Raw genomic sequence first — 25195 nt, forward strand, 5'->3', positions numbered from 1 at the left:
CTACATCACGGGTTTCTCTCCTCGCGCTCAGAACGCGAGTGCCCCCACACTGCGCACGCGCGGCTAAAGCAGGCTGCGCTGCGTTCACTCAAGAAGAAAAAGATGAGGAAGCTCATGATGAGATGGACTGCAGCAGACATGGCAGGCCTGCTCCTCTTCACTTTCGTCACGCTGATTGGTCAGTCACCACTCACACACATGCCACACACAAGTGCGCGGGCGAAATGCTCTGCAGTGCGACGTCGTGTGTGCGCTCATCCACGCTGATTGATCGATGTCACGATTGGATGGCTTGTTTGCGTGACGATGATAATGGTGATGATGACGACGATGATATGATGATCATGATTTTTTTTTCCTGTGAGACTTGAACTCGTCACTTGTCTTCTCTCTCTCTCTCTCTCTATCTCTCTCTCTCTCTCTCACACACACACACGCATTCGCGCACACACGGGGTAACCGCAAGAGAAAAAAACTAGTTATCTGTCTTGCTTTTCACGCAGAACCCTGCAAGGTCAGCATACAGCAATTCCATAATTTGCTTCTGATTTCACACCAACACAGCAGCCTGCTGTCTCAACAACTCTTGAGTTGTCTTAACAGTAAAGAAGTATATATATTTTTTGCCTTTGCCTTTCATACAGAGCTAAAAAAAAAAAGATGGGATATTGCCGTGGCTGTATGCACTTTTGCACAGAATGCAGTAAAGGCCGCATAGTTGGACAACTTTTATACAGCAACACAGCACAGAGGAATTGAGCCTTGGTAGAAGTCTAACATTGAAGTATTTTTTTTTCCCTTTTTCTCATCGTTTAGCATTACCATTCTGCGAGTCCTTTGTGCCCAAGTCCTGGAACTTGGTGAGAAGAGGAAGTATGACGACCACTCGATTCAATTGTCTCGTTTGTCTCAGCATCCTCTCGATTTTCCTCAGGAGGACCCAAAGAGTGCACCACGTGGCGGGGACACAGAGTCTTCCCTGGAGGAGGCCTCAGGTTCATTCGGACGTCTCGAGAGGCATCACGTGGTCAAGAGGACGCATGCCACGTTGGACCTGAATGCTATGATTGGTCGGTGGAGATATGGTCACTTCATGTACATGTATGATTTATGACCATATGGTAACACATGACTCATGATTTTTTTGATGTATTGGACTTACATGCACACATATGATTTATGATTGCGCATGTCCACTTGTGATTTATGACCTCATATATTTCATATAATTAATGACTACATGTATTTACTGTGTCTATGATTTATGACCCTGCTTGTACACCTATTAATGATTTACGACAGTGTTTTTAGTGGTTAGAGGTCCACATTGGCTGTGATGTGATGAAAGGTGTACCCAATGAAGTGTCCGGTGATGTGACATTTGGAAGAACAACCCAAACATGTGATGATGACATGTTGACGTGTTGACAGGGTACACTCCTCCCTCACCCCCCTCAGAGCTCCCCCAGGAGACGGGGCCTCAACAGGTGACTAACTCACACACTAAAAGCAATATAACTCACACTAAATAATCCAAATTCAGAATTCAGAATAAGACAAGCTAAATACCAAAGAGCAAGTCTTGGTGGTGTTTTATTTGTTGTTTGAACTGATGTACTTTTGTTGTTTCAACAATAACTTGTGTTTTTGGAGGTTTTGGAGGCGGAGCTCGATGAAGGCGGTCACTTCAGTGGTTTTGGGATTCTTCGCTCTTCCGTAGTGGCCTCAACAACCACAACAACCGGCATGGCGTCTTCTAACATTGCCACGACGACAGTGGCCCACGGGTTGGGCACCGGCACAGGCACCGACTTTGGACTGCTGGGGGTCAAAGGTAAAGCAACAGGTTGGCTGCTTTTGGCTGTCAGTCAAACTTCTTTCATTTACTTTTGAGTCCTCCCTGCAGATTTTACCCACAATGCCACTGTGGCACATGTTGACATGACCACCAGCATGCCACCTTTGCAAACTAAAAAGGAGGAAGTGAAGGAGGTGGAAGGAAGGGAAACCAGTGCCACGCCCACCTTGGATGTTTCACCCAATGCAGGCTTAGCTGAGACCACCTGGGACTGGATGACCACGGCCCCTCAGGATGCACACGTACGTTTTTTTTTTAAATGTATAAATAAAAAAATTAAAGACTTGCCTGAAAAGACTCTCAGTCTGCCATTTAGGTTCAAAGTGGATATTTTAAGATCATTTGGCCGAGCTGCACCCCCCCAGATTAAAAAACTTGTCTATCATGAGTAGACTTACAAAGTCTCGAGGACGTCATTTCAATTTCTTGCTGCAAAGTTTGACGAGTTGGATTTTTTTTAAGCCAGTTTGACTCAGCAACGAGAAATTTGATAAAAGTAGACAAACTGTACTGTTTTTAATGTTTGTCTGTCTTTCAGGTGGTGTGTGTGGACTGGACACAACCAAGTGGACACGGCTACGTCATCCTCAACATGACAAACAATCTCAACTGCGTAAGTGCAAATAACAATATAATGATGCTAGCTGCCTAAATCGGTGCACCCTTGTACGCGCGCACACCAAAAGACACAGTATCCACGCACGCATACTTACCCACGCGCTATTCTTGTGTGTGTGACGCACAGGAGGAGTTCCGCGGTGACGGCGGCGTGCGCCTGCTCAAAACGATGGAGCGCCGGTTTGCACGGCGCATGAACAGCCCCGAGGGATCGTGGGTAATTTACCTAAGCAAGCCCACGCACCAACAACGACAGATGCTGATGCACGTGGCGTCTGAGCATGGTATGCACACACACACACACACAAAAGAGAATGCACAGAAATGAACTGGTTTTATGAAGTGAAGTAAAGTATTCACATGGTAGAGTTTTGCGTTGAAGGGGTGTGGCCTGGTGAGTGACGTCGGCCACTAGAGTCGAGTTCGCCAGTTAGTCCTGTGAACTTCCCAAGTTATAGCCTAGAGCAGCTCCTTGCTCATTTGAAAAGTCAGTCGCACAAAATCGTGTAGACAACTCTATAATGCGTAGAGCCACAAAAATTCTCAAGAAGCCATTCTAGAAAGGCACAAGAAGACTGACATTTTGGTTAGAAGTGAGTTCACTGAAAAAAGCATGGCCACCAAGGATTTATTGGCTCATTAAATTGCATGTGCATGCATCCGTATTTTCCAGGTGTAATGTCCACAAAGGACCTGCTGAACCTGCTGGGAGAGATGCGTCTAACTTTAAACAAGGTGACTTTCCCACAACATTCTCCTGACTTTGTGGTGTCTTTGCGCTAACTCATGCGCGAACCTCTACTCCCCACTCAGGTGGGCATCCAGGAGTACGGCGCGCCCTCTACGTGCCCGCCCCGCCGCAGTCCATCCCAGCGGAGCGACTACAGCAAACTGTTTGTTGTCCTGGTGGTCATTGGCTCCATCTGCCTGGCCATCATCACGTCAGGCTTTATCTACATCTGCTGGCAAAGGCGGCCCCCTGCCACCAAGACCACTGTAAGATGAACACAAGACGTGCACAGATAGCCATGCTAGCCGCTAGGGTAGTACAAGATCTAAACCAAATATTCAACTCCCTGTCCTGTTACTTGTGTTTGTCCGTGTTGCTCAGTTCCACGCAGAGGAGCTTCGATTTGTGGAGAACGGTTGCCATGACAACCCCACCCTGGATGTGGCAGGTGACAACCAGCCTGACAACCGGGCTGAAGACCACCAAGAAGAAGATGAACAACAGAAGAAGAAAAAGAACAAGATGCCGAGTACCAATGGACTGGTGGAGAGAGGCGAAGGCGTCTGTGGGGACGACCACCCTCGCTGGCAGGTGGGATGAAAACTTTAATCGAGGTAATCTGTCCTGTGCTTTTTGGTCCAGAGAGAAGGTTGTAGTACCAGAAGTTCTTGTACCTAGAGAAGCTTGTCAGAGAGAATGTTCTCGTCCAAAAAGAACTTAGCCAGAGAATGTTCTACTCTCAAGGGACGGTTCTAGTTTTGAGCAAAGGTTTCATTCCAAGTTTTTGTTCTCGTCCCAAGAGAAGGTTCTAGTCCCAAATCAAGATTATAATACAGGTGGGATTGTCTTGTTCCAAGAAATGGTTCTTATTCAAAGTGAAGGTTCTAAAACGGAGAGCAGATTATAGTCCAGAGAGAAGGTTCTCATTTCAAGAAAATGTTCTTGTCCAAATAGGAGGTTCTAGAACAGAGGACAGGTTGGTCCAGAGAGAAGTTTCTTGTTCCAAGAGAGATTTTTAGTGCAGAGAGAAGGTTGTCATCCCCAGAAAAGAGTCTCATCCCAATAGAAGGTTTGTCCTGAGAGGTTTTAGTCAAGAGTGAAGGTTTTATAACACAAAAAAGATTTTCATCTCAAGAGACTTTTTAGTCCAGAGAGAAGGTAGTCATCCCAAGAGATGGTTTAGTCCAGAAAAAAATTCTGGTCGTGTTGGAGCCTTGTAGTCCAGAGAGAAGGTTCTCGTCCTTAGAAAAGCAGAGAAGGTACAAGTTCTGAGAGAGGTTGTTGACCCAAGAGAATCTTGTTGTCCAGAGAAGTTATTGTCCAGAAAGAACTTTCTAGACCTAAGAGAAGGTTCTTGTCCTGAGATAATGTTGTTGTGGGTCCCAAGAGCAGATGCTAGTCCAAACCAAATAGTTTATCCACGAAAAAAGGTTGTTTCTCTGAGAGAAGTTTCGAGTCCTAAGAGTCATGTCCCTTTAATTCTGCCCGAAACCAAGCACCATTTCATTGGTTCTCTAGGTGTTTGTCAATCAAACAGCAGCTGAGAACGAGGATGAAGAGGAAGAGGAGGACACACACCTTTGATGGAGGATGACAAAGAGAATGGAGTGTCTGTGCCTTGAGGGAGGTCGCCAAAGAAGAATCACTCACCGGCATCATTGCCAGGGCTTGTTAGGCATTCTAAAAAACATACAGAAGCACTTTAACGGCCCAGTTGGAAATGTTGATCATTTGTAATACATTTACATCCTAAAATAGTCTCAGTTTAATTTGGATTATTCAAACATATTCTCGTCTTCTCTTTGATACAAGTGAAAAGATCAAAGATTATTATTGTCTATTTTTGCATTAGCAGTGTGCTAAGCTAGCAGTAGCCAGGCGACTGTTTCCTGCGCACACTATTGAGTCACATGACCACCTGTCAATGCTGCTTCTGTGCCACAGTGACTAAAAACATGCATGACAAGTTAACAACATGGACATGACTTTCCCACAAATAAGAACAATAATAGCAAATAATTACCTTAAACGGGTCTGCTGCCAGTTGCTAACCTGTAACAAAACTTGTCTCCAAAACAAACATTTGAAGCAATACTAACAGCATGCTAACGCATAGCATGCTAACTACTAGCTTAATTTGATTCCAACCAGTAGATGTGTTAAAGAAACCCACTGAGATTGAGGTTGTACTCGGAGTTAGTATTCATACAAATAACAATAATGGGTTTATAGAAAGTGCTAAGGTAACATAATAAGGAGCTGACATCTTTAAGCGTCTAATCGCCTCTGCTTCTTCTCGCCACTGTTTATATCCTCAAATACAGTTCTGAGTCATGTAAAAACTACAACTCCTAACTTCATAATTAACTATTGATTCTTATAATTCACTACTACAGATTTCATAAAAACATTACATTTCTTTCCTAAACAGTAACAGCCTCACATTCTATCATCACCACCTATGTACAGTATACTCCTCTGCAACCAGGAGAGGAGGGGAAGGGGGTGGAGGAGAAGCGGCAGTAAAACAGGCCTAAAAATGAAATCAAGTGTTAAATCAAAAACTGAAATATTTCTAGCAAGGTAGCTGCTGTAATTTCCATGAGTAGAACATTCCAGCATGCTGGAGCCTGAAAAGAAAATGCTCTAAAAACTGAAGATGTCGTTTTAGTTCTATGAGTCACCACAAGACCCACATGTTGTGAATGTAGGTTTCGGGACGGAACATACCGTACCACGAAGTCAGGAAGGAACTTAATTTTAACATGGAATCTCAAGTGGACCGGGAGCCACTGTCAGTTCTAAAGTGTTGACATTCTTACACTTGCTATGCATGGCAACTTGAACTCCAAAAGAAAAGATAAACGCTGTTTTGCTCTGCTAGCAGGACCATTTTAATAGACTACTTATAATCAGAGAAATCATCATGCTTTATTGTTGTAGCAAGATCATAACAACAATGAACAAATGTATCCAGTGTAAAAATAAATGTCAACTGCTGATGGCTGCCTGCTTGGTAATATTTGCCTGTGTTAGCTATGCTAGTGCCAATGCTAATATAAGTCAGCTAGCATTCCCGTAACGAAAACAAGCTGTTGGCCTTGTGTGAGCTGTCACGCAATCAAAGTGACTGATTGCGTTTGTATGCACTGTGAATTTTGTCATGGCTCACTCATTTGCCAGTCTGTAATGTGCCAAATAAAGTTTTGTGACTCACCGTTGGAGCCGTTGACTTTCTCTTACAATGTGAAGTAATTGGTTTTTATCTTAATGGTATTAAATGGAAAACACTTTTAAAATCTGATTAGAAATCAAATTTGAAAATGAACTCAGTAGTGGAAATGTGGAAAGAGAGGTTATTGATAACATTTAGATGAGGCATTAACAGAAATATGTATGGGTGGTAGAAGGATTTTTTTTATGGGACAGACTGTTCTAGTGAGGATAAAAAATAAATGTTCAAAAAATTTGGACAATGGAATACCACAGGGAAGTGTTATAAATCCTTTGCTATTTTCATTAATGATTTATGATGGATGGATGATGGGGCAATATGGAAGAGAGGAAAAAAATGTAGATTTTATTGTTAGTAAATTCCAGGCATCAAACGTGGTCTTACAGGTGGGGTTTTAAAATTTCGATTGATAAGAAAAGACAATGTTATTTGACAAGAAAAAGGATTGGAAGTATAGTGGCATTAGAATAGTACAATCAGAAGTTGGAACAGGTTAAACAGTTTAAAATTTTAGGTTCCTGAGGGTGATTATACATTTGAAATAGCCAGGTATACTTAGTAGGATATAATTTTATTTAATTTATTTATTATCCTTGTGAGGATAAGTGGATAGGATAATGGATGAATAGTTTTTTTGTTGTTTTTTTCCCCTCCGCTATTGGTCTGAGCTACATTAGGACTCACACACCATATCTGTTGTTTGCCAACCGCCATGACAAAACCAAAAGAAGAACGCAGCAATCACAGAATAATTCAGGCAGATCCACGGACACCTCTGCCAGCTGGCCGCCGGGGTCCTCGTAGCTGCTTGGCCGAGTTGCTAAGTGAATAGCAAACACATACGCAGTCAATCGCCGAAACGTAACAAACTCTTTTCGTGGACACTTTACGGCCAGAATGATGCCAAGAGGTGTCAGGTTTGTTCGTTCGTTGGTCTCTTCAAGTGTTACGAAAGCGATCGTTCGGCCACATTTGGGGCGTTTCGCCTCCTTTGTGCGGCGCCACTGAATCGGAAGCTCAGCAAGCGGCGAGCGTCACCGGCCTTCATGCAGTGACCTTGCCTCAACACCCAAATTGCAAAGCGGCATATTGATTCTTTTGGACGCCGTGTTTTTACATTACGCCAACCGCGTTGGGAGCGATAATGCGGTAGGAGCTAACGCCGCTAACGCGCTCGGTTTGCACTGAGCAGCTGGACCGTGAACGACGTGAGCTAAGTGGCGTACGGCGTTTTGCAAAAGGCGTGAAAATATCTGCAATGTTTTCAACTTTGTTGGCGTTTGCGCTCTGCCGAAGTGTTAAGCGTTGCTTAACTTCCTCTGGCAACCGTTTGCCCTTTGATAGTTGTCGCGATGCTGGTACCCAAGCTTTGGCAACTCAAAAAGTCGTTCATTTTCTAATGGGGTTTGGTCGACGTCGGGATTCTTCAAATTGTTATTGTTATTCTTGTTTTTTATGCTGCTGATTTTTTTTTATTATTCTTATTGTGTCGTTCATGGGAAATTATTTAGCTAAGCAGTTAGGCGTAGTCGTAACTTCATTAGGTACACTTAAAGCAGCTCAAGCAATATTTGGTCTCTTAATCTTGTATCTAATGCGATTATTCTTTTCCAATTTCCTCTTCCCATGATTGTTTTGAAAAATAAGGCATTTGTCAGTTACTATAATATTAGGTTTGTTATCCATAAATGATTGTTTATAAAGGCAAAGGAACCATGAATTGACTTGAAAGACAATTTATCTACTTTCAATTCAACTTGTGTCCCTTCTCAAATAAGTTAACGTCTTTTATCGCTTCAAAAAAACGAATCACCTGTGAACAAGTTGAGAACTCAACTTTTCTAGACACTACATAAATAATAATAACATAAAAACAAAGCCAACCAATCAACTGAAACGGAGCAGTTTTTTTTCCCTCCCAATTGCAATTTGAAAATCCACTGCATTGCGATTCTGGATTGGATTCAAGGAAAGTTTTAATTTTCTTCAAAAACAGGACTTTGGTAGAAACTGTATGAATGAATTATGATTTTGGTCCTTAACATGTCAGAATGCAAAATTGTTACTCAAAGTACAAACAAACATTTTTAGAGAATATATAGTGCTGATATGGTTTTGAAAGTATTCCATTCAAAAGAAGTATTTCAACGCTCAATTAATTGATCAAAAGTAATTATCGATTCATTTGAAAATTGGTAAGTTGTCGATTAGTTGGTGTGACTCTATTATTATTGTGTTGTTTATGTGGGTTTCCTAGTTGCGGTAGCTTTAAGCCAAGCAGGATGTGGTGTAGGCCACTTGATTAGGTACACAAGCACACGCCACGCGAGATGCGAAGTGAAGTCGCGTCATGGCATCCCAACACGTCTGATCAGTGAAGTGAAATTGTGTTATGCCCACGCAGGGATGAGCTGACCTCACCAACGTTTGCCATCGTTTTACGTTTCCTGGTGAGCCTCTGCTGAGACGGCGCAGCGCCCGACCGCCCACCACTCACCGCCGCTGCCCCCCTACCCCCACCGAGTACGGCGTCAAGCATGTATTGCCTGCAGTGGCTGCTGCCGGTGCTGCTGATCCCCAAGCCGCTCAACCCGGCGCTGTGGTTCAACCACTCCATGTTCATGGGCTTCTACCTGCTCAGCTTCCTGCTGGAGAGGAAGCCGTGCACCATCTGTGCCTTGGTCTTCCTCGCTGCCCTCTTCCTCATCTGCTACAGCTGCTGGGGGAACTGTTTCCTCTACCACTGCCAGGTATGCTGGTGGCTAAGCACTACTTTTGCCGAAATGAAGCTCTTCAACTCACTTAAAGCTGGTTTCTTGGCTATGGTACCAGAAGGCAGCAAAGCGTTGCTTTTGTTTGATGGAAGCTCTTCAACACACTAACAATGTTCATGAGCACCAAAATGTCATCAGATTGCAGCAAATTTCTACTTTTGTCTAAAGGAAGCACCTCAATTCACTTTAATGTCGTTCCTTAACAACAATCATGCTACGGAGTCACTTTGACCTGAGCACTTTTGCTGGCCAAATGTCAGAAATGATAATATAAAATGTTCATCTGAGTTTTTACTGAAATGTCAGAAAAGAAACTCCTCTCACGCGCTGACTTGGAATAAAGATAAGTGATTTTTATTGAACTGCTACTTTTGAACAAGAACTTTCTACAAAAAAATCTTTAAAATGGTCAAGATGGCGGCAAAGCACTACTTTTATTGCTCTGCCCTGAGCATTAGCGTTGTTCCTTTTTTTTTTAATTCACGGGGGAAGTAAAAAAATGAAATGGCGAACAGTGATGGTTGTGGTCTTTTGAAGTACATTAGTCTTTCGAACTTGACTTTGGGTTGTGTTGTTTCCAAAGAATGTTAACGGTGACCTCAGAGGGTTGATCTGGTTTGACATTTTGCTTCCAGGACACCGCCCTGCCACACGCCGCCCACGACCCCGCAATCGTGGGCACCTAGAAGCCCCCGTCGGGCAGGCCACCGCTGCCGCCATGCTGGACTAAAGACCAACTTTGATGTAAAGACTTGAAAACGGAGACGGCGGTAGACATTTTGTTTGCTCTGACTGTGTGTGTGTGTGTTTACTCACAATCTTTGACACACCGGACAATCAACGTTGCCGACCACTCCTTTTCCTCTTACTTCACACACAAACACAAATCCATGTTCTTTGATGTGATTGTCAGTATTTTCAGCACATGCAAAGAAACAATACACACACATACACGCACACGCAAATTTAAGTTGGATGGCAACATGTTTTTTTTTTTTTTAATTCTCGTGTTGCATCACAAAGTTGTTTTTGGTTTTTAAGTGGAATAAAATATTTTGTTTTTCCTCCCATGGTGTTCTTTTAATTAACTAAAGAAAAAAAGGTTATTGTTGAAGATTTCAATTTTTTCACCAACAGTGACAAAAAACATTTGAAAACAGCTTTGAGAAGTCAATTATCCAAAAGGAAGTTCTGTTGAAAATGAAACGGCTTTTAAATGAACCTGATCCTTTATAGTCTTTTTCGTCAAGAATGTAAGAATTTTTTTAGTTGCTATTTTTTTTTAATATCAATTGTTGATTGTATGTTTACCTCTTAATATTTTATCAACAGTTTTCATTTTTAGCTGCCTTGAAGGAAAGGATACAGATTTTTTTTGGTCAAAATTTTCAAATTCTGAACATTGTTTTATTTTTTGAAATGTACAATTATGTATTTAAAAATTAAATTTGGGTAATTCACATTTTCCTGCAATTGGCTTCCAACCAGTACACGGTGTACCCCGCCTACTACCTAAAGACAGCTCGGATGGGCTCCAGCAATCCTTGTGGGGAGAAGTGGCTTAGATAATGGATGGATGGATATTTCACATTTTAAGGTACTTTGACAATGGTGCTGTGTTTAGCTGACTTTATTTAAATATGTATTAAAAGTTAACACCATACATTGGCCATGGAAACAAACAACAGTTGCCCTTATAGGAAAGTGAGCTCAGTCTCCAAATTCTGAAAAAAGTCCTCCTGCATCTCCAGGTCAAGCTCCTCCATCCGCTGGAAGGCTGCGTGGCCTTTTTTACCTGACGAAAATGTAAAAATAAATAAAAATGGGAATGAAAGCCATTAACAAAGCAGGAATAAACTACCAAAAGAGAGGATGGCTTCCTTGGCGGCATTTCGAACGTCTTCATCTGGACATCTGCGAATTTCAACCATGTGCTCCACACTTTCCGTGGCCTGGAAATAGACGCGCACAAATACAGAAGAAATAGATGGCTGATGGATTGATGTGCCGTCGCTCACTCACCGCCAAGTATTTGAGCGCCAAACAAGAGTTCTGCTGGATGATGACGTCAGTGCTCCTCAAACTCTCCGTGTAGTAAACGAGTGCCTACAAACGCACAAAAACACACGTTAAACACAAACGCACGCGCGCACACATACAGACACAACCTTTGAGTGTTAGCCTAGCCACATGCTAACACGGGAGGTGTGACGTACCCTGGCTCGGAAGGTGGCGCAGACGGAAGCCCGCCTCATACAGCGGGAGGCAGCCCGGCACACTTTGCAGTCAGCATCCGTCAGGAGTGTCGCCATCGCCTGCAGCGTACAGCCAAGTGGGAGAAGCCGAGCCACGCCCTTCGATGTCATCTTGGTCAGCGCAACCCGCCGCTTGGGACCCTTCACGGCTGACAGGAAGTATTCTGCGACGGCATCAGAGCATTGTGAGTTTTTGAGGAGGGGGTAGACGACGATCGGGCGTGACTCACCTTCCTTGGAGAGGCGGGCGACATGCTCGCCCAGCGTGGGGATGTTGCATCGTCTCAGGTAAATTGACAGCTGGAACACGCTCACTCGGTTGGCAGCACACGGAGGCTGTGGAGGCCACAGCGCCGCCCTGCAGGCCGCCTGCACCTGCTGCAGCAGCGTGCGGAACACTGAATACACATCAAAGACACACCCGTGCTTATTTACGCCGCGTCAAAAACATTGTTCGGAAATATACATCAAAGACACATACTTCTTACGCGCATAAAAGAGACTTGTTTGTGTTGCCCACACATTAATGATAAACATTTACATACACGTCACTAAAACATGTTGACAAACACATATCACGTCAGACTCATACGAACAACAAAGCCACGTGTTTACGTAACCTCACACACAGGTCTTTGTTCTTACCTCTTTCTGGGAGCCCGGGCTGCTTGGCATTGACTTTAGCTTTAATTTTGTGCGAGTATTGTTTCCTGAGCGCGTTGATAAAGTTGTCCGAGTGGCAGCAGAATGGAGAAGAAGAAGCGGCGTCTCGCACGCAGTCGGCCCAGAACAGCAAATTGTCCCTGCTCCTCTGATCCTCGGGAAGCACTGGAGACCACAACGAGGGACAAGTTGTCACCTCTCAACGATTGACCGGTCAAACCAGACCAACCAACAAGTAATTAACCACCCGGACAACCAACTCAGTAGTCAATCAACCGACGATGTATCGAACCAGCCAACCGACCGACTGACCGATCAACCAACCAATCAACCACCCAGGCAACCAACTCAGTCGTCAATTAACCCACTAAGTAACCAACCAACCAATTAACCAGTCAGCCAGCCAACAACCAAGCAAGCAAACTTTGCAAGCAAGCAACCAGAAGCCCACAGTTTTTCAATAAGACGTGCAGGTTAGTTAGTTAGTTAGTAAGTTAGTTAGTTGTACTGACAGTCTTCAGTGGAGATATTGTCCTTGTCCTCCAGCAGTAAGCAGCTGATTCTGTTCAGGACGTCTGCTTGCTGAGAAACATCCTCAAGCACATCCGCATGAGTCAAACTGAAGTTGATCCTCTGCAGCGTCTGAGAAGAACCACGAGAACATCAGACGATCATCCGTAGAACATCCGGAAGTAACCGTTCGTACCTCCAGTAGGATGTAGCATGTGTCCAGGTGTGTCTCCAGAGCCTGGTCCAGACCCAAGTGGCCACAAGTCAGCGGAGTGACCGGCAGATCATCCTCGTTAAGCCTTTGGTCATTTTGCGAGGGGGGGCCGGCGCTCGTCGGACAAGACATGCTGTGGAGAAGACATGTACGCGCACAATTCAATGAGAAACAACAAAGACTTGCTTGCTTCCACACAAAGACACACACACACACATATATATAGATGAATATAGATATACACTCACGACACACAGGAAGTGTTGTCATCATGTGACAGGAAGTCAAAACTGCAGAGAACCTCCTCCACGGCCAAGGTGTCATCCGATGACGATGGTCTCATCAGGGACAGGTCGTTCTGAAAGAGTTCAAAACAGACATTCAAAGTAGTTGACTTCTTTTGCTTTTATGCCACTATGATGATCTCAGGTGAAGAGGTGCATTTTTCAATCCCAGCCTGCTTCAACAGTTTGAGCTGCAATGCCTCCCGTAGACCACGTGCATCTCACCCTCAGAATGGTGTTGAGATGTTCTATCTGCTGCTTCAGGACCCTCAGTGGGCTCTCGGAACTCTGCAGGGTCCGCAAGTTTTTCTCCAGCTCGGCCAGCAGCGCTCCCAGTCGCAGGGCCTGCGCTCGCCTCTCTCCGCCGCCGGGTGTCGACCCCCCGGGGCTTGACCCCCCGGGGCTTGACCTTTCCGCAGCAGCTTGAACGTCCTGATATTGAGGGAGCGGGGAAGTCAAAAGTCTTGTTTCCATTGTTTGACGAGGAGGTAATTATTATGAAAACAGTTGGGGACCGCTTGGAATTATGGACAAAATGCAAACTATTATGATAATCGAACATAGAGGAGCTTGACAAACTTTGCGCTCATGGCTCATGCCATCGGGCGGACCGCTCTCGGTTTCTCCGGAACCTCCTGCAGTGTTGTCTTGGTTGTCTTTGAGGATGTCGGGAGTGCTCGACCTAAAGATGACAAATATTTCTTCTTCTTATTACTACTTACAAGTTGAAGCTTTAATACTCTCTCCTTACTTTGTTTTCTGCATAAAGTTTTTAACTTTCAGTTTTAAGCTGCCCAGTAGTAGTAGTAGATGTAGTACGTTCTATAGCCACCAGGGGAAGCTTTTACTTCTTCCTCTTTCATTCAAATTCTAATTCTTCGGTATGGTCAGAAGAGGGTTTAAGCTATGTACTTCTTCATATCCAACTTTCAAAACCGGTTCAAGACCAAGCAAATTATATTATGAAGACCATGTGACGAGTTGAACGATATTGTTTTACGATCGAAATTGCGATCTCAGACAATGTGATTTCCAGATTGTTAAAGCTGTGTTTTTTTAAAGGGATCATCCCCCCCACGCTCACCAATCACTGGCATGCTACGATTGAAAGGTCACACTAACCAGCGTCAAACTGGTTAAAAAAAAAAGTTGCGTCTCTGTCACGCTGTCGCCTGGACTCCGGTTAGTAATTTCTTTTGTGGCTGCTTGAATGCTAGATGCAGAATCAAATGTTGACGTTGTCACCTGCGAAGATCCATGAGAGAAGAAGGCGAAGCAAACATTCCTCTCCAGGCCTCCTCTTTGTCTTCTTCCTCCCCATCCAGCTTCCTTCTCCTCCTCCCATTGGTCACTTTTTCCTCTCCGTCCTCCCACAGGGAAAGTTGAGTGTGACTACCTGCCACGCTGCTGCTGAGGCTGGACGGATGGACACAAGGAAGGATGAATGGTTGGATGGATGGATAGATGTACAGAAAAAAGGAAAGCTGGATGGATCAATGGTGGGATTAAATGGCAAAAAGTTGCATGAGGTTTGAAGATTGGAAGGGTGGAATGATAGACTAAAATAGATGGACAAGATGGATGGACAGAATGATGAATGGATGGTTGGCTGGTGGATGGAAGGATAGGATGATATGAGGATATCAGGTTGGAAGGATGATTGGTTTTAAACATTTATGTATTGACGGAAGGATGGAGGCATGGATGGACATATGGTTGGATGTGGTGTGGTGCACATGTACCTGGGTGGTGTCTTGGCCTGTGAAAGGCTGGATGTGATGGATGAGTGTGACAGGTAGCTCATTAAAGACACGCCCCTATCCCATCCACTTTTTGTCATCCGCAGTGGGACTGAAGCTCCTCCTCCTTCTCCATCCTGCATCTCCCGAACCATTGACTACAACACAACAAGCAAGATTCAGATATGTTCACAAGATCTTTTTATATTTACATCCAACCTACCTACCTGCCTGGCTTCCTGCTTAGCTACCTAAAATGTACCAAACTTGATACATTAGCTCTCCCACAGCTACTTATCTGACTAGCTTCTTCCTTCGATATCGACAATGTACCTAGCTAGCTACCTACCAAACTTGCTTCCTGCCTAGCAACAAAAAATGTACCTACCTACCTGCCTAGCTTCTTGCTTAGCGACCTAAAATGTACCGAACTAGACACATTAGCTCCCTTGCTAGCTACTTATCTATCTAGATTCCTGTTTCACTTTCCACAATGCACTTAGCTAGCTACCTACCAAATTAGCTTCCTACCTAGCTACATAAAATGTACCTACCTACCTAATCCCTATGTTTTTTACCTTCCGAGATACCCATCTTTTTTACAACCACTATGAGCTAGCTACCCGGTCAGTGTCCCACACACTCACCAGAAAGTACTTCTCTGAGAAGGACGGCGTGCTGGGTGCAGTCCAACTCTGCACGGAAGTCTTCCTGCTCCACCCTGACGGTCGGCTGCTCGACAAAAGTCCCACTTTCTCACCACTGTCCAATGGACTGCACACACAAAAATCACAAAATGTGATTCAATGTTGTTGTTTGGTGGTGGTGTGTGTCTCACTTACTTCCAGGTAACCTCCAGCTGCAGCTTGATGGTCCCAAGTTGGGTGATGTCCACCAGCATGAGTTGGGGAGTAGCCACAAAGAAGTGTGCGCTGGAACAGGTCACCATGCCCACCAGTTGCCAACCCAGACCTTTGGCCTCTGAAACCTGAGTGGAGTGGAAGATGGGGGGGGGGATTTTCCAAAGCAAGTCAGTTTTGACGACATGGCCATTTTTCAACGGTTCTGCTTCGGGGCTCTTCAAAAACACTCAGGAAACATAACCGCCACATATAAGGAAGTGTTTTGTTGTTCTTCGATATTGTGAGATCACATTTGATGTCGGACTTGCTTCAAGATGGATGGTGGAAAAGAATACTTAAGTGTGCAAAGTTCTGTTTGGAGATTATCGCAGTGCATCATACACAATAAAACTAAAACTGTTATTTGCTTTTTTATGTGTGTTCTCGATTTTAAAAAATCCTTACATGTGCGCTGGGACTTAATTGTATAACTCTACTTTATTAGTGTCTTTATGTGTACCGCCACGATGCACACCCGAAAGAGCAGAACGTGGGCCAGGAACGGATGGATGGCATTTTCCTTTATTTCGATGGGGAAACAGGCCTCACCTTGATCTCAAAGTTGTGCTTGATGTGCGGTAGGAAGAGCATCTCCTCCTCGTCCCAAGACTGGACGTCGTCGCTTTGGATACGGCCGCGAATCCTCCAGCGCTGACGGCCCAATTGTAGCACAACCTGGACCAACAAGGCATGGAAGTTAAGGAAATAGGTAGAGTACACGGCTACGTAAGAAGAAAAGGAAGTTCATTGGTAGGTAGGAAGGTAGGTAAGACAGTTGGGGAGCAGGCACACTTGGTAGGTATGGAAGTGAGTAGCACTGAGGTAAGAAGTGCGAGAAGTACTGGCTGGTGGTTGGCTGGAACGCTCACCTCATACTGGTCACCGGGACATAGCCGGGCGAAGCCAATGAGACCTACAAGTGGAAAAGGCATTAACGTGATCCATACCACCATCTATGATCAAATAATACTGTCCGTCGCGACCTTTCATCTTGACGTGAAGTTCTCCCAGCAGGACCTCCAGCTCTCCCTCCATGGCTGACATGTCCTGCAGAGAGAACACAAGTCGTGTTGGACACGTATTTGTATCAATTACGACATTGCTGCCTAATGAACACAAGGAGTTGTCTTTCTTCTGAGGAAGAGGAGTGATCATATAGAGCACAAGGTGTTTTGACAGTTGTCATATTTGGGGAGCGATTGTGAAGAAACAACAATTTGTGAGTGGTACCGACCTGCACGCTGTGCCTTTGGTTGCGTCCGAGCTCCAGGAGGCTCTCCCTGGACTCCCTGGTTGAGGGCGCCAGGGAGAAGGCTCTCTTCATGTTGACGGCTCCCTGGCAGAGACGCCACTGGACGCAGTAGTTCTCGTAGAGCTCGTCCACCTGCGGGTACGATTATTAACGGATGAGGGTCGATATTCGGCAAGTTGTCAACTAGCTCAAGTGTTAGCCAGTCTGCGGTTTATTCAATAATGCAATTGAAAGCGCACCAGCAGCTGTGTTTATCTTGGCTGCCTAGCGTTTACCTTGCTGATTTGGAATTCCAGCTTTCGGATAAGCCTCTCCTGAACTCGGATCTCCTGCAGGACCAAAGAATAATGAACAGTGATTTTTTTTTGGTTTATTCTGAGAAGCATGAAGCAAAGAGTTGCTCACCTTTTCAAGGTCGTACTGAAAGCCCTGCAAAGACAGAAAAGGCCAAGCGTTAAGTTACATCAACTGTCCTAACAGCTGAGCAGAACTAAAACATCCTTGGTGGGTTTGAGGTTCAGCCATCCGGTATGATTTGACGTACAAGTGACATGATGATGACTTAGTCTATGTCAGGGGTGTGCAAACTTATTCTACCAAGCGCCGCATGCAGAAAAACAAGGGATGCGAGGTCCTCTTTGACATTTTTTGGTTTTAATTTACTTAGCATGCTAAAACCAATCCATCAGGGTAATATGCGAAGAAATAAATGCCATCTATTAGTTTGTTATATATTTATTTTAAGAAAACAAGTGTGTTGCAGCAAAATAAATAAATAAATCAGAATAATTTTGTCTGGGATTTTTGCATCGCCAGTAGATCTGTATCCCACTAGAATCTGCCCCTGAACTGAAACAAGAAAAGATCATTTTGACACTGAGCAGAAAGCGGAAAACAAGGACGGGAGGGACGAAAAATGTTTACTTTTCTTTTCCTTGACACCCCGGGTCAATAATGTATACTAAAAGGATCCAAATGGTTATTATGAGCTCACCAGTCTGGAATTTCTTTTGGTTTCTCGTTGTTGTGAAGACAGAAAGTCCATCTCAGTCTGGTGGCGCTGCACATGCTCCCTGCACGTACATGCGTGACACGCAAAAGACACAGAACAGACGTCACACGTTAGACCACCAACCTCAGTTTTTAGACGTCAGATTTCAGATATTAAATCTCCAACATTTGAGTTTTTGACCATCCATCCTTCGATGTCTCATCTCAGATGTCAGTTTTCAGACGTTTGACTTCAGACATCAGACTTCAGATCTCAAACGACCGATTTGAGATCCCTAAATCAGTTTTCAGACTCCTGATCTTAGACTTCCAACATCAGATATTATTTTTAAGACCTCCGATACCAATCCTTAGACCTTAGAACACGAGCCTCAGTTATAGACTCGAGACCTCCGTTCTTTTACGTACTTCAGACCTCAAACTTTTGACAACAGAGCATTGACATCAAATTTCTGAACTCAAGACAGTGGATCTTAGACCAAAGACCTCTCATCTCTGTCACATGTGCAAAAAACGGGACGTGAGGAGGAAACCTACCTGAGGCCTTTGCGTAGCGCCTGGAAGACGCGGTCCACATCCTCTGGCTGCAGGGACCAGGCGGATCCAAATCCTCTTCTGGGAGACAAAGGAGCTCGAGGAGTTTTTCTTTCAGACACAGCATTGGAGCGCAATGAGTTCCGAGCGGAGGACGGTCTGAAAAGATAGATATTTGTGTAAAAAAAAAGAAATTATTTAACACAAGGACTTAAAAGTTAAAAAAATACAGACTCCAAAAAGCTGTCCGAAAAATAAGTACTCACGTACAAATACCTGAAAATTAAATCGAAGTACAGTAAACAAGTGTTTTTGCTAATTCTGTTAGCCTGATGCTAATGATGCTAACACTCACCGCCGTCGTCCTGTCAGCGAGCCAAACCCTGTGAATGAGCGACTCCGATGGATTGGATTTCCATCCGAGGGCGAGTCAAATCGCAGCTTGACCGACATCCTGAAATCAGGAAAAGTGGTTGTCAGGCGTCCTGTTTCCTGCTTCTCGATCCTTTCACGCGCGTCAGCTCACTGATGGCAAAGACCACATGCCTGACCCGAACACCGCACAAACTGCAGCCTCAATCACCAGTGAGAGCAAACACAGGCCTGACTCCCAAAGATAATACCTTGACTTACGAGTGCCCGAATACCACAATTTTTTCCAGTTATGACCGTTGCGTCATTTTTTTTTTTACTTTGAACTCCAAGCAAGCGATGACAGACCACAGTCGCCACAACTATTTGAGTTGTTTATGCAACACAAGAATACAAAATGAGAACACTTCAAAGGCCACGCCTCTTAAAGTCACACAAAAAAATGAGTCCTTTATGCTCTCTTCTATGATGTTTTATGTGGTTTTCAACTACGGTGCTATTTGTCTTGATTAAAGACACAAAAAAAATGTGAGGTTTGTGGGGGTTGGAAAGGATTATTGCACAAATCGGGTTTTGGTAGCTCTGCTTACAAGTAAGAAAAAAAAAAGATTTTGATGGAGTTTGGGTTAAAGGTGTGGATAAAAGACGCCGAAAGTTACTTTTTCATTTGAGTCACTGAGGCTTGAATTGGTACAGGCCACACCCAGAATCACAAATAGATGACTTGAGATCTTCGAGTCTGCCCATTGCGTCGATCGGTCGATCGGGCGCATCGCAGTTTCCCCGGTGCTCACGATATATACTGTACCTTAAAGTCTGTTTTCAAATAAATATATGAATAAAGTAGGTAGATCACTTGGACTTGGTTATTTTATAAGTAGCTTGCAAGCTGAAAAAGATTGGGCACCCATGACCCTAGACTTCAGGTCAAAGAGCTCAAATTTCAGAACTTACATCTCAGACCTCAGACTCCATACCCGAAACCTTAGACTTCAGACACCCGACCTATGATTTTAAACTTGACACTTCAGAAATCACTTTCAGATCTCAGATCCCGGTCTTCGGACCTCAGATTTCAGGCCTCTGACCGTTGACTTTTGACTTCAGCCCTTAGTCTTCCAACCTCATACTTTAGACTACAGATGTTAGACTTCAGACCTACCTCAGATTTCAGACCTCACCTATCCGATCTCAGATCTCATACCTCACTTATCAGACCTCCAAATATCATACCTCAGACTTGCCTTCAGACGTACACATTTTTTTCTTCTTTGATCTTATTCTTATTCTTTTGTTTGTGACTGTCCACTTTTCTGCGGTCAAACCACAATTTCCCCATTGAGAGAACTATAAAGTCCTAAACCTGTTTTTATTCTATTTTTTTTCTTTTCTATCATACCACTTGATTCCGTCTCTCTCACACATAAGACTGAGTCATCTTCCACTGCGAGGCCGCGTTTCCTCCTTTTGTTGTCTTGCTCTGGACTTCCCTCTCATTTCCATTCGAAACTGAGGACGAGCGCTGAAACAACACAACAAAACTAAGAAAAACAACAACGCAAAACCCAGAGATGTTATTTGAAATACATCTTGAAGATTTATCGTCCTTCTTCTTCTTCTTCTTCTTTTGAGATTCACGCCAACTCAAACAAGACCGTTTCGCTGCAAGGAGTTCAGAGGTTAGAAATGACTCATGCTCCCTTGGGAGGGCAACTATGCCACACACACACACTCACACACCCACAGGCGCACGCACACACACGCTCGCACACACAGACAGGATGTTGGACAAGGCATCCCAAAATGACTTGGTTGCACTGACAGTCCTTCTAAACTACATGGACACCAGTATTGCGGCAAATCTCTGAATTAATCAATCAACAATCAATTACAGAAAGTTTTAGAACCTCTCTCAGGTCCAAAAAAATGGACAAATATTCCAAACACAGTCACATTCATCTTGAATAAAGTCTCTCACAAGCAATTATCTACCCCTAAAAAAGGTAAGGTTGGCCACATGCAATAGATGCGCACATTTTTTAAAAATAATTGATCACAAAAAGTCATATTTTGCGTTAAATGCTTTATATAAAATCTATAAAATTGTCACAGTCAACACAAGTCAGGCGAAGCTCTAGTTTAACTACCAAATTGCAATATTAAGTACGAGGTAATTACCATGACCAACATAAAAAAATGGACATTTCCCAGATGCATACCAACATTTTGTAAAAAGTTGTCAGACAAAGCAATTTTCCGCGAAATTGGTAACGTTAGTGCCGTTAATTGTTGATCGCAAAAAGTTACATTTTGACACAGAAATGCTTTATTATATGAAGGCAAAATTGCTCATTTTTGCGCAGGAAAGGTGCACCTCCTCTTAGAACAGGTGTGGACAAACTACGGCCCGGGGGCCACATGCGGCCTGTTAAACGTTTTAATCCGGCCCGCCAAACTTGGAAAAAAAAATTAAATAAATAAACCTTGTTAATGTTTTATTTTCTAAATACTGTGGTTTGTCAAAGACAGATATTTTGTTGTAATGCTTTTGTTCATTTTCATATAAAATTAAAGGTATTTTCTTTTCTCAGATGAGGTGAGGTTACCAAAACACTCCATCCATCTGCTACTGTCAAATTTTAGAACCCATTGTGGCCCGCAAATCAAAAAGTTTGCCCACCCCTGTCTTAGAAGGTTTCTATTTTGCCAGTAAAAACACTTTCTTTAACTAATTCATTGCCACAAAAATGGTAAAACTGGTGACTTTTTGTGCACAAAAATGCAATCATGTTTTTATCACGTTTCATTTAGGCAACGCAATAATTTCCCCTTTAGAAAGTACATCTTGTCTCAGAAAGTATTCATTTGGCAAGGAAAGTGGTACTTTTCTGCCGTCACAACACTAAATGTGTGCACAGAAAATTACAATAGCCTCGCAAATTAAGGAAATGCTTTTGTTAGGCTTAATGTTTTTCCTTTGGGGCTATATGTTGCCATTAAAATGATACTTTTGTCCTGAAACGGGCAACATAAATTCTATTGTTTAGCCTAACAGCACTCCACTGGCCTCAGAAACGACATTACACATTGCCAGTAAACTGATTGAAGTACAACATTTTGCCATTTAAAAAGCCTGCATGTGACCACCAAAGGCTGTGCCGACGTTAGTGGCTGTTACATGTCGCTGCATGCGCTCGCTGTTATCTTAGCTAAACTATCTGTGGCCAACAGATGAGTGACGCCTGCTGTGAGCTAGAACACACGCACACTCACACCCACACACACGCACACACACACGCTCACGCACACACACATTAACTCAGCATCGCTCCGCTGCCTCACAGCCACAAGGTTATTGAAACAAGTGTATTGCACATTCAATATTGCTGACTTTTCCTGCTGCTGTACTCATCCGCATGCTGTCGAAGGCTTATATTCTATATTACGTTTGCAACATACAACGCTGCTGACAATGCTGACTGCAACTCAGTTTCACTTCTGTACTGACAATAAATTATAGATACTGCTTATTCATACATAGTGCTACATATAACAATGCTGACTATTGCTGTTGTTCATTCACTTTTGCACTTCTCATATTTTACAGCAGAACATACCGCTTATACACATTATTGATTGACACGTGTAGTTGTTTTGCTACATACAACGCTGCTGACTATTCCTGCTGCACATTCAGATATGTACAATACACTAGTATCTACTAAGTATACACTGCTTATATACTGCATTTAGATCATTTAATGCTATTTTTTGTACAACGCTGCTGACTTGCTCACCGCTGTACATTTGCTTGTTTGTCTTTATAACACAGCACCGATACTGCATATAGACTATTTAATGATCAATGTGTTCTAGGTTATCTGTATGCAACTCTGTTGAGTCGAGTTACTGTTGTTGATATGCAGTAATATCTTTTAAATCCCTAAATATAAGCTATTTACTGCCACGTGTAGTTCTCACTATATACAGCGCTGCTGACTATTCCTGCTCCGGTTCACAGCCACTTCAGCATGTAGCATAGCATTTAGAGAAAACCTTAGTATGTATTATTACAACTAGTATGTAATAAATGCATCACTAATAAGGAGTTTTTTTTACGACAAAACAACATTGCTGACAATGTATTCATACATGTAGAGTTGTTTTGCCACACATAATGATGCTGACCATTATTGCTGCATGTATTTAGTAAGATATCCGTGAACACATATATAGATTTTGATGAATGTGTAGTTCTTTCTAGATACGATGCGCCTGACTATTTTGTTGCTTGTTGTGTCATTGACTGATGCTTTCAATGTTAGCATATTTGGATGTTCTGGTTAGGATTCTTGGATATTTGGAATTCCAAACTGTGGGTTCAACAGCTGCTTTCAGCTTTTGGAATTCGTTTTTTTGTTTGTCCACACACCGCACATGTCCTTCACCCAACAACACATCACGTTATTGATTATTCATATTCAGATGAATGTTAAGAAAAGCAGCACGTTACTTACTTGGGGTGTGCATGAAGAAGAAAAAAAATAGGAAGACTTCAGCTCCAAGTTCAAGGCTTCCTTAGCTCAGAGGTTCCATCCTGGACTATTGGGGCGCCCCTCCGCGTTTGTGGCGTCAACATGCTGCATGCTGCATGTGTGTGAGTGTGAGTTGCTGATAGCACTTTTAAGACGTTTCGACGTGACTTGTCGTCTCCCTCACCTCAGCTGTTCTTTCCTCACCACTCCCACTCTCCTCCTCCTATGCTCTTCGTCCTCATCCCTTCTTCTCCGTCGCTGTCGCCGCTCCCCCTCGGAGCCTCTCTGCTCCACTTTTGTCGAACTGGCTCTCGCCTACCTGGTTTGACTGCTGCTCGTCTTTCCTTCTTTTTCGTCTTGGCTTCTTTCCCCCACTTTTGCCTGCACACTTTGCTGCTTTTTCCAAGCGCTACTCCTTTTCCTGCCTCCTTTGTTTACTTTCCTTTGCCTCAACTTCCTCCTCCTCTCTCCCTTCCTCTTCCCCCCCCTCCAATTCCCTGCACTTCCTTCGCTCACCCAACGCCGCAGTTTGTATACATCTGGACCGATGTAACAGTGTGTGTAAAGTACAGTACGTAAGCCTTGGCATACACAACCTATACATGCGTCTAAATACTGTGCATACGGGCATACAGATATTACATTTGCAGTACATACATGCGTAAAATATGTACAGTATGATATATAGACGTGTACAGTGTGCAGGCTGCAGTCAATCTGTTGTCAAAATGTTTTGGGCGTTATTTCTGGAATGTTCTGTGTAGACTTAATTGGGTCCATATGTATGTTTCTCCATCCTGCTATTTTAAAAAATGACAGTTGTAACAAAAAAAAAGAAGACACATTTTTTCATTCGTGCATGTCTTAATTACGATGCATATATATTTAGATATAAATATATATAAACTGCGCTATCAGAATCAGAAATCCCTTTATTGTCATTGTACTCAAGTGTGCAACGAGATTAGAGGTTATATTGTCCTACAACCTATAGTGTCAATTTTAATACATTTTACATTGAATTAAACAGTTTCGAAATTGTGATCAATATTGATAAATTGTAAATGAATTGTGTATTTAGGATAAACAATAGTAATTGTTGATAGTCTAACACAATCTTGAACGTCATCAATCAATTTAGACTTTTCTTCAGTTTATCCTCTGGGTTTGTGCCGCTAGGGGTCGCCACATCGCGTCAACATTTTTCTTCTACATCGTCGTCTCTCGTCTGCTCTACTGAACTTTGACCCCCAAGGCTGTCCCTCTGATGAGCTAACCTAAAATCTCCACACCCCAGAATAAAACCTCAACATGTTCACTTTCACCCATTTGTCAACCTGCCGAAGGGGGGCGGGGCTAAGGGGCGTTCTGGTACCACCTGTCAAAAGTTTGACGAAACTAGGAGACTGCTATCTCTGACAACATCCTTTTAAGGCCTGTAAAACCCGTTGTCATTTTTCATGTTGAGATGCAACATTGACAAGGTGCAAATTAAAACTGCATTCCAGATTTTGAAAAGAAGTAGGAGTACACGTAAGGTCCTGTCACGTTTGTGACCCACTAAACTCAAGATACCTATAGAGTGACACATTTGTACTATAACGCCCTCTACTGTTATTTTATGAGTAAATATGGAAAAAATAAAATAACAACGAGGGGGGCATTCATGTAAATATTTTTTAAATAAATAGAACGGGAAATGGGATGGA

At 43.3% G+C, this 25195-nt stretch overlaps 3 protein-coding genes across 7 annotated transcripts; 2 read left to right on the forward strand and 1 right to left on the reverse strand.

Moving 5' to 3' along the window:
• Positions 1 to 38: 38 nt before the first annotated feature.
• podxl2 (podocalyxin-like 2) lies at positions 39 to 6430 on the forward strand. Its single transcript, XM_088307933.1, has 12 exons — positions 39 to 178; positions 817 to 860; positions 935 to 1070; positions 1432 to 1487; positions 1654 to 1834; positions 1907 to 2100; positions 2397 to 2471; positions 2604 to 2760; positions 3150 to 3211; positions 3290 to 3472; positions 3588 to 3797; positions 4725 to 6430. Exons 1-12 carry the CDS (start codon positions 103 to 105, stop codon positions 4788 to 4790), a joined length of 1440 nt encoding a protein of 479 aa, XP_088164059.1. The 5' UTR covers positions 39 to 102; the 3' UTR covers positions 4791 to 6430.
• Positions 6431 to 7155: 725 nt separating this feature from the next.
• blcap (bladder cancer associated protein) lies at positions 7156 to 10283 on the forward strand. Of its 4 annotated transcripts, none has more exons than XM_088309240.1 (3): positions 7156 to 7265; positions 8846 to 9191; positions 9851 to 10283. In XM_088309240.1, the coding sequence occupies exons 2-3, from the start codon at positions 8979 to 8981 to the stop codon at positions 9899 to 9901; spliced, it is 264 nt and encodes an 87-aa protein (XP_088165366.1). In that variant the 5' UTR covers positions 7156 to 7265; positions 8846 to 8978; the 3' UTR covers positions 9902 to 10283. The 4 variants fall into 4 exon arrangements, with proteins under 4 accessions (XP_088165366.1, XP_088165362.1, XP_088165365.1 ...); XM_088309236.1 differs by having other exon boundaries at positions 7193 to 7358; XM_088309239.1 differs by lacking the exon at positions 7156 to 7265 and adding an exon at positions 7365 to 7649.
• A 547-nt stretch (positions 10284 to 10830) lies between these two features.
• ripor3 (RIPOR family member 3) lies at positions 10831 to 23905 on the reverse strand. Of its 2 annotated transcripts, XM_088309235.1 has the most exons (26): positions 23671 to 23905; positions 23469 to 23598; positions 18935 to 19033; positions 18583 to 18738; positions 18029 to 18107; positions 17440 to 17463; positions 17310 to 17363; positions 17017 to 17166; positions 16766 to 16829; positions 16652 to 16695; positions 16332 to 16457; positions 15723 to 15868; positions 15528 to 15654; positions 14884 to 15038; positions 14387 to 14557; positions 13721 to 13823; positions 13367 to 13573; positions 13106 to 13215; positions 12840 to 12990; positions 12646 to 12775; positions 12116 to 12298; positions 11701 to 11868; positions 11432 to 11634; positions 11238 to 11321; positions 11077 to 11167; positions 10831 to 11010 (listed from the first exon to the last, which is right to left on the reverse strand). In XM_088309235.1, exons 3-26 carry the CDS (start codon positions 19030 to 19032, stop codon positions 10910 to 10912), a joined length of 2925 nt encoding a protein of 974 aa, XP_088165361.1. In that variant the 5' UTR covers position 19033; positions 23469 to 23598; positions 23671 to 23905; the 3' UTR covers positions 10831 to 10909. The 2 variants fall into 2 exon arrangements, 1 of the variants encoding a protein (XP_088165361.1); XR_015845814.1 differs by lacking the exons at positions 10831 to 11010; positions 11077 to 11167 and having other exon boundaries at positions 11701 to 11848.
• Positions 23906 to 25195: the final 1290 nt, after the last annotated feature.

Source organism: Idiotropiscis lumnitzeri, chromosome 11 (assembly GCF_059441095.1).
Source record: "Idiotropiscis lumnitzeri isolate Australia: NSW breed Sydney's pygmy pipehorse chromosome 11, RoL_Ilum_1.0, whole genome shotgun sequence".
NCBI classification, from domain to species: domain Eukaryota; kingdom Metazoa; phylum Chordata; class Actinopteri; order Syngnathiformes; family Syngnathidae; genus Idiotropiscis; species Idiotropiscis lumnitzeri.

Bases quoted from the DNA above. Each gene is read 5' to 3' on its own strand.
- podxl2 (XM_088307933.1), top strand. From the start codon at position 103: ATGAGGAAGCTCATGATGAGATGGACTGCAGCAGACATGGCAGGCCTG. The intron at 179-816 runs GTCAGTCACCAC...CTCATCGTTTAG, and splicing joins CACTTTCGTCACGCTGATTG to CATTACCATTCTGCGAGTCC. The intron at 1,835-1,906 runs GTAAAGCAACAG...TCCTCCCTGCAG, and splicing joins TGGACTGCTGGGGGTCAAAG to ATTTTACCCACAATGCCACT.
- blcap (XM_088309240.1), top strand. From the start codon at position 8,979: ATGTATTGCCTGCAGTGGCTGCTGCCGGTGCTGCTGATCCCCAAGCCG. The intron at 9,192-9,850 runs GTATGCTGGTGG...TTTTGCTTCCAG, and splicing joins GTTTCCTCTACCACTGCCAG to GACACCGCCCTGCCACACGC.
- ripor3 (XM_088309235.1), bottom strand. From the start codon at position 19,032: ATGTCGGTCAAGCTGCGATTTGACTCGCCCTCGGATGGAAATCCAATC. The intron at 17,464-18,028 runs GTGAGCTCATAA...CTGTCTTTGCAG, and splicing joins CCAAAAGAAATTCCAGACTG to GGCTTTCAGTACGACCTTGA. The intron at 12,299-12,645 runs GTCAGTACAACT...TGTGGTCTCCAG, and splicing joins CAATATCTCCACTGAAGACT to TGCTTCCCGAGGATCAGAGG.